We start from the raw sequence: 13,521 nt of genomic DNA, 5'->3' as shown, positions 1-13,521 counted from the left end.
GTAGGTAGTGACATGTGTGGGGATTTACTGGGAACCACAGGAATTCTTGGAGGTCTTGAATCACCACAGGATTTCCCACACGGATATGTCTGCTGCTTCACTTTTGATGCCTACTTGATAAACCACTGACGTTCTGTTTCTTTTTAAAGCTCTTCTGAGAAATGATGGCAAAGACATCTATCTGGAGTTTTTGCTTTGTTTTGTTTTACTTTGTACAAGGTGAAGAATCCAAATTCCCCCTCCCCCAGCTAGAGAATTACTTCTGCAATAAACATACGTTCCCCCAAACTCGATGATTACCATGTGGAGGTCTTGAAATGAACTTCAACCACGAAATGTTATTTTTTATATCCCCCAGTGCCAACTGCAGTGCCTGACACACTGCAGCTTCGCAGTAAATATAAACTTGCTTGTGTCCATTGAGATTCATTCTTCCATTTATTTATTCAACAAAATTTAATGAGCAAGTATTTTGTTTGCGACCCCCTAGAAAGTGGAAATGCAAAGATAAAGTTTCCTATCTCTGAAAAGCTGAAATTTTTTTTTTCTGAAGATATTGAATGACTTTTTGGGGAAAAATAAGAAAAAACAAAGTGGCATATATTCTATTACAACGGAATCATAACTAAAAGTCAACACAATTATGTTAAAAAGTAAGAAGTTGGAGCTGTATATAGACATAGCCATATATTCTTCTCCTAAGGTCATTTCTGATGAATAATTAATAATGAGAGAAACTATAATTGTATGATTGAGAACCTACTATAAGCCAGGCATGCTGTTGCCATGATACATTCTTCTAAACATTTTAATTCTGGTTGGGTGCCTTGGCTCACATCTGTAATCTCAGCACATTGGGAGGCCAAGGCAGGAGGATCACTTGAGAACACAAGGGAGAGATCAATCTGGGTAACATAGCAAGACCTTCAGCTCTACAAAAAATGAAAAATATTAGCTATACATGGTGGCATGCCTGTAGTCCCAGTTACTCAAGAGGCTGAGTCAGGAGGATAAGCCCATGAGTTCAAGGCAGCAGTGAGCTATGACTGAGCAGTGGCTCTATCCACTGCACTCCAGTCAGGGCAACAGAGTGAGATCCTGTCTCTAAAAAACTAAAAGTGTAGGTCTCTCCCCGTTACCTTTTTTTTTTTTTTTTTTTGACAGAGTCTTGCTCTGTAGCCCAGGCTGGAGTGCAGTGGCACCATCTCAGCCCACTGCAACCTCCGCCTCCCAGGCTCAAGCGAAACTCCCACCTCAGCCTCAGCAGTACCTAGGACCAGAAGCACAGCACCACCATGTGCCTGGCTTTTTGTGAGATAGGGTCTCGCCATGTTGACCAGGCTGGTCTCTAACTTCTGGCCTCAAGTGGAGATGCCTACCTCAGCATTCTGGAATGCCTACCTCAACATTCCAGAATGCTGAGATTACATGTGTGAGCCACCACACCAGGCCAGGTATCTATTTTATAGAGGAAAAATGAAGGCTCAGGAAAATTACAAGCAGATTGGCATGGTGGCTCACGTCTATAATCGCAGCATTTTGGGAGGCCAAGGCGAGAGGATTGCTTGAGCTCAGAAGCTCAAGACCAGCCTGGCCAACATGGCAAAATCCCATCTCTACTAAAAATTAAAAAAAAAAAAAATTAGCTGGGCATGATGGCACACGCCTGTAGTCCCAGCTACTTGGGGGAGCTGAAGCAGGAAGATTACTTGAGCCTGGGAGGTGGAGGCTGCAGTGAGCCAAGATTGCACCACTGCACTCCAGCCTGGGTGACAAAGTGAGACCCTGTCTCAAAAACAACAACAAAAAAAGAAGTTACAGGCAATTTCAGCAAGGTCATATAAGACCAAAAGCATACTGACATCCCAAAATGTGGCAATGGTTAAACTATACTAGACTGGTGACACTAATAGGACAAATAGGACACAAACATATAAATGCAAAGCAGCATAAATTTATCCATTCACTCCATTAATATGATTAATTGCCTACTTTGTGCCAGAATCTCTTTTAGATGCAGGAATATAGCAATGGACAAAATAGACAAATATTCTTGGTCTCCTGGAGCTTGTATATGGACAGTAAACCATTTTTTTCCCGATGTGTTCAGGAAAACATTGATATGTTCCCAATGATAAACCAATAAATTAAATGGCATGTCTAATGCTGGTAAGTGCTGCAGAAAAGTAGGCAAGCAGGATGGGAGCGTGCGTAGGGGAGGGGAAGGTGGTGGTTAAAGAATGCTCAATGAGAAAAGTTTTGTTGTTGTTGTTGTTGTTGTTGTTGTTGTTTTTGTTGTTGTTTAAGAGATGGGGTGTTGCTGTGTCACCCAGGCTAGAGTGCAGTGATGTGATCACAGCTCATTGCAGACTCAAAACTCTTGGGCTCAAGTGATCCTCCTGCCTCATCCTCCCAAGTGGCTGGAACTACAGGTGCACAACACCATACCCTGTTAGTTTTTAAATTTTCTGTGGAGGCAGGGTCTTGCTGTGTTGCCCAGGCTAGTCTCAAACTCCTGGCCTCAAGCAATCCTCCCACCTCAGATCTTCCAAGTGTAGGGATTACAGGTGTGAGCCACTGTGATGGGCCCAGAAGTGACCTTTGAGTGAAGACATAAAGGAGATTGGAGAGGAAGCCATGAAGATGGGGAAAGAACTTCTCAGTCAGAGGAAGCAGCAAAGGCCAAGACCCTGAGATGAGAGCATGCCTGGTATGTTTAAGGAACTCCAAGCAGGCTACAGTGATGAAAGTAGAGTAAGGCGGAGGGTCGTTGGAGATGAGGCTGAGAGGCAACTGGGGTGGTGATGGATGAGCAGATCATGTTGGGTGGACCTTTTAGCGCTCTGAGAGGTCTTTGGCTTTGCTGTGAACGGGGGATGATCCAAACCATAAATATAGAAGATTATTCTGGTCACCATACTAAAAAGAGATTATAGAAGTGCAGGGAAGACAGCAGTAGAGATGGGGCAACTCCTGCAAGAGATGATTTGGGGTAAGACGTATGCGATAGCAGTGAGAGTAATGAGAAGTGCTCAGCCACCACACATACTTTGAGGCAACTATTAGGTATGCTGAAACTGAGCAATCTCCAATAAATATTAGCAAGTGAAAAAGCAAGTTGCTTGGCCTAGGATACTGGGCACACACAAAAAAGTAGGTTGCAAAATAGCATATGCGGTACATCATATGTTTTTTAGTGAGAAATTTAAAGTGTGTGTATGTGTGTGTATGAGAGTGTGTGTGTGTGTGTGTGTATGTGTGTGTGTGAAAGGAACTGGTAACAGGAGCTACCTTGGGTCAACTTGCTGTCTCAGGGAAACAGCAAGATGGAGACTTCATTTCTAGAACATTCCCTTCAAAGAGTGAGACTTTCATCAGTCGTGGATAGCCTTCTTAAGGTGTTGAAAATGTTCTAAAAATTAAATTGAGAGGGCTGTACAACTCTGTGAATATATACCAAACATTACCAAACTATACACTTTCAATGGATGAATTTTATGGTCAATGAAACATATCTCAATAAAGTTATTGAAGAAAATAGCAATACTTCAGTCTTGACTTACGGATCCAATCCCATTGTCTTCCTTCATTCTCTTAGATAATTAAATAATCCCCGAGCAGGCATGTTAAACAAGGCTTTAATATGACATCAGAAGTACATATTGCCTGCTTTGCTTGATTTTTATTTACGAGTTTTGGGTAATTTTTCTTGACGAGGAATGTGGTACAGCATGTATAAGCTAGAATCTAAATTTTAGAGAGCTTACAAGCCAGTAGAACACACACTGAAGAAAGAGAAGAAAACAGGAGGGCAAGTAAATACACAGCAGAGTGATAACAAATGAGTTGAATGCATGGTGACTCTAATACCCTTTACCACTATATTCAAAACCAACAATAATTGTTTCTTAAGAAGAAAAACGATCAGAACCACAATTCTAAGGATAGTTTTGCATATATTTTAAATGAGCCTAAGATTGAAGAGCTGTGAAGAGTGGTAACACAAAACAGTGTATACAAGGCACTGAGTATATGTAGACATACAAGATTATAGGTGGCTGAAGTCTAAATGTGCATTGTGGGAAGTGGTTTCAGTCAATAACTTTTATTCTTCATCTATGATTTTGAAAAGCAAGGGAAGTAGACAGCTATATATAGCCTTTTCAGTGAGTGTGCAGCCCAGGGGAGCATTGCCAGCTAGGCAGGATGTGAGGGTGGGGAGATTTCCATACCATACACAGTATGTACTGGCTGGGTAAATCCCCTGGCCTAAAATACAATCCACAGTACTTTTATGTCAATGCTGCTCAGCCGAGGTGGCGGCGGGGGCTGAGCTGCGGTCAGCCTGGGGCACCTAGGACTTCAGGAAGCCAACCTGATTTCTGCCTCACCTTCTGGCTCCGAAAAGACCGTCACCTAACTCTTCCCCTGAGGACCAGTATGCAAATCAGCTTGCCTCTCTGCCTCGGGTTGAAAAGGAAAATGAGCTGGTATACATACAAAAAAGAAGTCAGGGAGAGGATCAAAATAATTGTATTTCTCAACATTATGATCCAACTAGCGCCCTCTGTCTTCCCCCTCCCATCCCCCACTCCTGTCTTGCTTCTTTTCTGCTCCGCATTCCGCCCCACTCCCTAGCGGAATCCTTCGCTGCTCACACGGGCTTAGGACAACTTCCCTGTCTCGGCTCCCTGTTTTGCTCTGTTTACAAATCATGAGATGCTCTGCCTCCGTTTACATATTATTAATTTAATGTTACATTGAAGAAACTTGCAGCTAAATTCACACACACAGACACACATACACACACACACAATAAAACACTTAACATTAAAAATAAAAATAAAGATCAGGCCAGGCTTGGTGGCTCACGCCTGTAATCCCAGCATTTTGGGAGGCCGAGGCGGGTGGATCACTTGAGGCCAGGAGTTCGAGACCAGCCAGGGCAACATGGTGAAACTCCACCTCTAATAAAAATACAAACATTAGCTGGGCGTGGTAGTGCGCACCTGTAATCCCAGCTATCTGGAGGCCGAGACACAATAATCGCTTGAACCTGGGAGGCGGAGATTGCAGTGAGCCGAGATCACCCCACTGCACTCCAGCCTGGGTGCTGTACTCCAGCCTGGGTGACGGATGGAGACTCTGTCTCAAAAAAAAAAAGAAAAAGAAAAAGAATAGAAACTGTCTACAGGTAGAAAGAGGGAACTGATCCAGGAGCTGGGATAAAATGATTATTCTAAGTAAATATTAAATTTAACTCTGAAAAAATACTGGAAGAATGTAAAATAAATATTAACTGATTATTTCTGAAGGGTGAGATTAGATGTAGTTTTTATTTAATTGCTGGTCTGCTCTTTCCACCAAGAATATACTTTACTTTTGTTATCAGAAATATATATATATTGCAAAAAAATTAGCTCTAAATTTACTAGCCATTTCAGTCATTATTGTCTTCTACAAATCAAATCAATGATTTCTGACAAATCATTTCTCTTTTATTTTAAATTGGAAAGTAAAAAATCCTTCCATTTTATCATTTTTTAAATTTTGTAAATTAAAAAGCAAAACATTTCTTTACCTTTCCAGTTTTATTTGCTGGAATTTTGATATACAAACTTCCTGATATCACCATGTGCATTTAAATACACATTAATATAAAAATAAAATACACCTGGAAAAGGTACAGAACAATATGTATGACTTGTATGTAAAAACAAAACGTAAAAACATACAAGCCAAACATATTGTTCTGCGCCTTTTCCATGTTAACAATATATCCTGAAGTTTTTTAGGTTGATACATTATGAATATACATTATTTGTTTCCATAACCTTGTAGTGTGCCATTGTAAGGATGCACCACAGATTATTTTACTTGTCTCTCATTGATGCACAGACAGGTGTTTTCTATTACCAAAAAAAAATACTGCAACAGCCAGGCGCAGTGGCTCACCCCTGTAATCCCAGCACTTTGGGAGGCTGAGGCGGGTAGATCATAAGGTCAGGAGATTGAGACCATCCTGGCTAACAAGGTGAAACTCCGTCTCTACTAAAAATACAAAAAATTAGCCGGGCATGATGGCACACGCCTGTAATCCCAGCTACTCGGGAGGCTGAGACAGGAGAATCGCTTGAACCCGGGAGGCAGAGGTTGCAGTGAGCCGAGATCGCGCCACTGCACTCCAGCCTGGTGACAGAGCAAGACTCCGTCTCAAAAAGAGAAAAAAAAAACTGCAATAAACATCTTGTACAGATACCTCTCTGTGCTCATGCTATTTTTCACCCTTAGAGTTGATAGCTCTAGCAAACAGAAGGTGTTGGTGGTGGTGGTGGTGTTGTTGTTGTCGTTGTTTTCAGAAGAAATAAGTTATATATGTGCCAAAATATTCTGGGTATGACTCTTAAATGGATATTAATAAACCTGATTAAGTTTGGATGGGAACCACAAGGAAATTAAAGGGCTTCACAGCCACATCCAAAGAGGACAATGGAAGGATCTCTTTGGCCTGGACACAAGAGGGCCCTGCAATTATCCAAAGGGCAAGCTCTCGGACTAGAGAAGGTTGGAGTTGTAGGACCTCAAAAGATAAAGCAATGAAGATGGGTTTTAGGTAACAGTAAGAGAGCAATCATTTATCACTGATGCAGCAGCCATTCCCCTTCCTCTAGTGGAAACACTCTAGTGTTCCTCAGAGAACCATCCCTCCCCCATCTGTGGATGGGTAGGTCCATGTGGCTGGATAGGGCTGACTCCACCCCACTCCCAGACCCAGGATTGCATCCAGGCCTGGAATGGGTCAACTGAATATTCCATTGCCTTGGCTCTAATGATTGAGGTACATGTGAGCATATCATCTGAGTTAGGCCAATGATTCAAAATTCTGGGACTTTTACTGAACTATGAGGAAAAGGATCTAGCTCCACTGATAAGATATCAGCCCAGCAGCCATTTTGCTGCCACGGAAGACAGCTTGCCCATACGTGAAACCAGCCCAGAACTAAGGAATGAAAACCAAAACCTCTGATGTCGTCGTTAAATACCAGGGGACCCAGCAGTGCCAGGTTGAATTGGTTTTTCCTTTGTTATAGAAATTGGGTTAAATTAGGTTTTTTCCAACCCAGTTTCAGTTGAGGCCCCAAAGCCCTATATTAATATGATAAAGGGAATGAAGTACCTCCATCCATACTTGACGCATTAAGAGGCAAAACAGATTCTGCCAGTAATAGCGTTTGCCCACCTTCAGCCTTTAGAAAACAAGGCATGAAAAAGCAAGAGAGAGAATGTTGGGGGTTGTGCGTTTCCTCTCACCACTAGCCCACGGGGTAAGGCGGGTGGGTGCTTATCTACCAGAAGCCAGCCAAAAGGGACTTTAAGAGACTGTTCAGTGAGCTTGGTGTGAGTCCCAGAGTTTTACAGCTATAAGGACTAGTGTCTAAATCCCTCTTGGAGAAACATCATGGTGAAAGTTTGTAGAAGAGCTACTTACTCGGTGTCAGAGGGAGAGGGGCCTCTACTTGGGGCAAATGGTATATCCATCATTGGCTGGGAAAGGAGGCCTGAGTCTTCCAGTAGATCTATGGGAGGAAATAAGTGGTATGTGGTTCCATTTCTTTTTTCTTCATTTGAGATGGGGTCTTACTCTGTCCCCCAGGCTGAATTGCAGTGGCACGACCTCAGCTTACTGCAACCTCCACCTCCCAGGTTCAAGAAATTCTCCTGCCTCAGCCTCCTAAGTATCTGGGATTATAGGCGAATGCTACCACACCCAACTAATTTTTGTATTTTTAGTAGAGACAGGATTTCACTATGTTGGCCAGGCTGGTCTCAAACTCCTGACCTCAAGTGTTCCGCCTGCCTCAGCCTCCCAAAGTGCTAGGATTACAGGCATGAACCACCGTGCCTGGCTCTTTTTTCTTTTTATTTAATAGAAACGAGGTTTCCCTGTGTTGCCCAAGCTGAGCTTAAGGGACCCTCCCACCCCAATCTGCCAAAGTGCTGAGATTACCAGCGTGAGCCCCCATGCCCAGCCTCTGTAGTTCATTTTCAAGGAAATTTTACCCAAGAGGACAACCTAGTGGGCAATTGAATCCTGACGGGAGCTGGAACAGCTGAAGCCCAAGGGCTGAGGGTTGGGCTCGTTGGCCAAGAAGAGTGGCATCTCCCACATCAGGGGAATAGTTGTCAGACTCTTCAGCTGAAAAATCTCTGAAAATAACGAAGCACATGAAACATGCAAGAAAAAGCAGCAATTATGCATCCACCACATCCCAGGGACATCATCCCCAGATCACTGCTGCAACTACACAAATGTTGCACCCTTTGCCCCTCTTCCTCTTTTCCCTCCAGCCTGAGCTTCCAACTCAGGTGGGTCAGACACCAGGCTTGTGTGTAGGAAAAGAGAGGTTAGGACATGGTGGAAAAGCCAAGGTGCTTCAAATCCTGAAGCAAACCCATTTAAAGTTAAGGAAAAGCATGAGTTTAAATACATGTTTGGAGTTTTGATTATTATCTTGAACTGAACTGGGCTTTCTTTTTCTTTTCTTTGTTGTTGTTGTTGTTGTTGTTGTTGTTGTTTTGAGATGGGGTTTTCTCTTGTCACCCAGGCTGGAGTGCAGTGGCGCAATCAGCTCACTGCAACATCCGCCTCCCAGGTTAAAGCCATTCCCCTGCCTCAGCATCCCAAGTAGCTGGGACTACCGGCGCCTGCCACCACGCCAGGCTAATTTTTGTATTTTTAGTAGAGACGGGGTTTGGCCAGGCTAGTCTTGAACTCCTGACCTCAGGTGATCCACCCTCCTCGGCACCCCAAAGTGCTGAGACTACAGGTGTGAGCCACCACACCCAGCCTCTTTTTCTTTTCTTAACTTTTTAATTAGGGAAATTTTCAAACGTGCATCAGTGCAAGGAGAGTAGAATAAGGATGTACCCATTAGCCAGATTTAGCAATTGTCAAGTCATGTTCAAACATTTTTCATCCCTTCCCCTACTGATTTCTCCCCCTCCACTGGATTATAATGAAGCAAATCATAAACATTTTATTGTTTTATCAATAATTCAGTGTATGTCTCTATGCAAAATAAGGACTATTTTAACATGATAATAGTGCCATTTTTTTTGAGATGGTGTCTTGCTCTGTCGCCTGGGCTGGAATGCAGTGGTACCATCTTGGCTCACTGCAACCTCCGCCTTCCAGGTTCAAGCGATTCTCCTGCCTCAGCCTCCCAAGCAGCTGGGATTACAGGCACACAGCACCACACTCAGCTGACTTTTGTATTTTTAGTAGAGATGGGCTTTCACCATGTTGGCCAGGCTGGTCTCGAACTCCTGACCTCACATGATCCGCCCACCTCAGCCTCCTAAAGTGCTGGGATTACAGACGTGAGCCACCGTGCGCAGCCTATTATTACATCTTTAAAAATAACAAGTTTCTCAGTATTATCAAACATTGATTTAGCATTCAAATGTGTCTAATTATCTCATAACATCTTTATACAATTGATTTGCTTGACTCTTAATCCAAAGTCCAAACATGCCCATATGTCTCTGAAAGTCTCTTTTAATCTAAGGGTTCCCCCTCTGACTTATTTGTTGTTGTTTTGTTTTGTTTTGTTTTTGTTTTTTGAGACAGAATCTGGCTCTGTTACCCAGGCTGGAGTACAGTGGTGCAGTCCCAGCTCACTGCAACCTCCACTCACTGGGCTCAAGTGATCCTTCCACTTCAGCCTCCCGAGTAGCCGGGACTACAGGTGTGTGCCACCATGCTTGGCTAACTTTTTGTATTTTTTGTAGAGAAAGGGTTTCACCATGTTGCCCAGGCTGGTCTTAAGCTCCTGGGCTCAAGCAATCCACCACCCTTGGCCTCCCAAAGTGCTGGGATTACAAGCATGAGCCACCGTGCCCCACCTTCTATGACTTATTTGTGAATGACACTGAATCATTTGTCCTTAGCATGTTTTGTATTCTGGACTTATCCAATTGCATCTCCACAGTGTCATTTGTCAGGTCCATTTATCTCTTGTATTTCCTGTAAACTCGAATTTATATCTCGAAGTTTGATTAGATTTGTGTTCAATTTTGTTTTCTCTTGGCAAGACTCTTTAGCTGTTGGTTTTGTGTACTTTCTCTTGCATCACCTCAGGAGGCATACAACATCTGGTTGTTATTCTTTTAAGATTAATCAGCGTGTTACAGTGTTGTCAGCTTCATATGACAGTTATAAATTTTCGTATTGACTTTTTGCATAATAATTTTAACAGCCATTGATGATCATTGCCTACATTTATTATTTCATTGGCATTGCAAAATGATGATATTCTATCACTCCTTCATTGATTGGTTTCTCGGGAAAAAAAAGGACTTCCTCATTAAATACTTGATTACTGAATTGAAAGATAGTTCTTCAAGAAAAGCAGGAAACATGTTTTATTCTTTTCCTTTGTTTCCAGTTTTCAGAAAAACAAGCTGGTTCTTCAGCATCCTCCAAAAGTGATCAAAAGGTTGGGATGCTTTTTTCAATTCTCTTTTGGACTCATTGCTTTAACATTTTTGCTGTTCTTCAATTCATGGCAATTATTATTCCTTTTGATACTTAAATTGTTCCATCTTTGGCAAGTGGGAGCTCCTTGAATTTGGCTCCTGGGAAGTGAACTTTTTAAAACGAAAACAAACAAAGGGACTATTTTTTTTGTTTGTTTATGTTTTCCTTAAAGTGAGAAAAAAAATATTGAGCTTCCTAAGTTTACAATTTAAAGTTGGCAAAGACAATTCCGAGATAGTGGGTTTGATGGCTCTATGAGAAAGAGAATAAAACTACTTATGATGGCACTCCATGGAGACTGAGCAAATGAAAGACTCCTAACAATTGCAGCAGCTACTGATGATGTTTTGTTTTCCCGGATGAGAACACTTTGTGAAGTCTGTAAATCTTCTCATCTGAACCAAGCAGGTATAAAATGTACTTCTCTCAAAGGAGTTTGTAGTCTAGTTTGAGAAGATAACACTGTATTATCTAGGTTTCCTGGTAGTGACAGAAACCTCAAAATAACTGAGACTCAGAAAATAGATATTAAAAAAGGTAATCCAGGACTGGCATGGAAGATCCATGGTCACCAAGGTCCCAGGCTCTTTCTATCTTATACTCCATTGTCCTCAACATTCAATTTCCACCTCATGATACTAGATAGCTGCTTCAGCTCCAACTGTCACCTCAACATTCTAGTCAGAAGGCAGGAGGAAAATGGAAAGAAAAGGGGATGACAGATCCCACTAAGGAAATTTCCTAGAAGTTGTGCACACCACTTCTGTACATTCAGTTGACCAGAAGACAGTCATACAAGTACACCTAGCTACTAGGGAGGCTAAAAATTGTGGTCTTTATTCTTGATGGCCAGATGCCCAGAAAACCATCAGGGATTCAGTCAGTCACTCTTGTATGAAGGAGAGAGTAGATATTTGGGAAAAGCAACAATCCCTAACTCAAGCCCATATTCAGGGAGAAAAAAAAAAAAAAAGATCTTGTTTGAGCAGCATATTTTCACACATATGTCTTAAAATCTCAGAATAGGGGAGATCATTTAAAATATACCTGTACCCTACCCTCCTGAGTGTCTTGATTATGCTGGGGCATCCAGTATATGAAATAAAATAAGGCTATTGTTTGGTAATTTACATTTAAAAATAAACATTGGAGAATTTCACTCCTATACAGCAAGAATGATTGTTTCATTTATTATTTATCACTACCCAGTACATGCCATCTCTGCTTACACTAAAATCTCTTGATTATTAACATGGTAGAGATAAATGCCACACATTATTTTTCAACTATGTACTAACTCTAAGGCAACATGCATGACTAGCACCCACCATTTGTAAGATGTATGGGATTCAGTCCTCCAAGGGACCCTCACAAGGAAGCTAAGGATCAGAGGAGGCACAGCTTGCTCAAAGAGAAACAGCTTAGTAAGTGACAGATCTGGGAATCCAACACAAGTTTGTTTGTTTTTAAAGCCCATATATACTTTGTTTATTATGCCATTCTGAAGGATTCGCTTATTTTTCACTGTTTCACAAAATGTCAGGACAGAAAGGCAGTCATCTATATGTAGCATTGAGAAATTTCTGTGGGCTTTAATTTAAATCTTAAAAACTAATAAACTTCAGTAACATATTTCTTCATTTTAATGTGTGAGGGTTTTGTGCTCATTACCTCTTTTAATTGTCCAACCCAATTTGGCGAAGATCCATTCAACAAATTTTTCTTAAACATCTTTTTTATGTGTCAGGCACTGTGATGGTTGCTGAGTATATCATGGTAAGCAAAACCACGCATTGTCCTTACCCCTTGTGCTACATGTTTTAACTGCTGGATGGATTGGATGGATTAAACCAGGAACTATAAAGATTAAACTGTAATCCTTACCATAATTTTGAGTCTACAGTTTTTCAAATATCATTTTGAGCCGTATAGCATAGCCTGTATGTATTTTTTACATTTGCTTCCTCGTTTTGTGAATTTTGAAAGGATGTGGTTATGGCCTTTGACATCAGAGGAGAAGCTCAGCTATGTTGGCTGAATGTTGATAGAAAGATAACGTTGAAGGCAAGTTGCCCTTGAGCAACTCTCTGAAGATCAACTGCCTCCACATTGCATTCTTTGCCCCAAAACTCTTCCCTTTGGTTGTGCTGAGAGGTGATGCCCAAGGTGCATCACATTTCAAGAACTGGATCATGAACAACTTTATCCTCCTGGAAGAACAGCTCATCAAGAAATCCCAACAAAAGAGAAGAACTTCTCCCTCGAACTTTAAAGTCCGCTTCTTTGTGTTAACCAAAGCCAGCCTGGCATACTTTGAGGATCGTCATGGGGTATGTGAGCAGTTTCATTTGTCTTTTTTCGCATAGTATTTTATGTTTGGACTGGGCTAATGCAAAAGTATATACATAGCATACAATAGAATACAGGAAACACAAACATGCTTGTTGTAACAGCATAAAAAGTACAGTAAAAGTAACCAGAGGAGAATGCAGAGAGCACTCAAGAGGTGAAATGGTGGTGCGAGGCAATTTCAGTTCTAAAAACTGGAAATTTAATATTCATCAGCTTTTTCCCCGTGCAAGATTATATTTGATTTTTAAATTATTAATAACATTTTAGGAAGCAAGTATTATGATTCATTAAAACTTGAACTTTCTATGAAACATACCAAATTTAATGAAACATACTAAACTTAATGAAACTTAGATTAATACAACATTAGCATTCGATGGGATGATCTACCCCAGCTTGCTTATTTTCAGTGGAAGAAACTGGTGTTTAGAATGGTTAAATTTGGGGTTCCGTGTTAACGTTTTCATGAATAACTCTGTCTGTCTCAATACTCGTCACTTGCCCAATCTTGAAATAAGATTCCCCAGGCATTTAATTGTCTAAAAGTTGTAAGGCACAATGGCAAGCTTCTTCATCTCTTGGTAGACTTCCTAGGACACCAGGTTTATTAAGAACAAAGTTTCTGCAGT

The 13,521-nt window shown here is 41.4% G+C and overlaps 1 protein-coding gene across 1 annotated transcript in view; it reads left to right on the top strand.

Moving 5' to 3' along the window:
• The first annotated feature begins 12,580 nt into the window (after window positions 1-12,580).
• Window positions 12,581-13,521, top strand: part of ITK (IL2-inducible T-cell kinase) — a 73,963-nt gene continuing 73,022 nt past the window's right edge. The window contains exon 1 of the mRNA XM_011966711.1: window positions 12,581-12,870. Within this exon, the coding sequence (XP_011822101.1) occupies window positions 12,733-12,870 (138 nt within the window). The 5' untranslated portion in view covers window positions 12,581-12,732. The remainder of the gene's footprint in view (window positions 12,871-13,521) is intronic.

This window comes from Mandrillus leucophaeus, unplaced genomic scaffold (assembly GCF_000951045.1).
Source record: "Mandrillus leucophaeus isolate KB7577 unplaced genomic scaffold, Mleu.le_1.0 Scaffold77, whole genome shotgun sequence".
Lineage (NCBI taxonomy): Eukaryota > Metazoa > Chordata > Mammalia > Primates > Cercopithecidae > Mandrillus > Mandrillus leucophaeus.
Note: the sequence above shows the minus strand (reverse complement) of the source record. Positions and strands in the feature narration are given on the sequence as shown.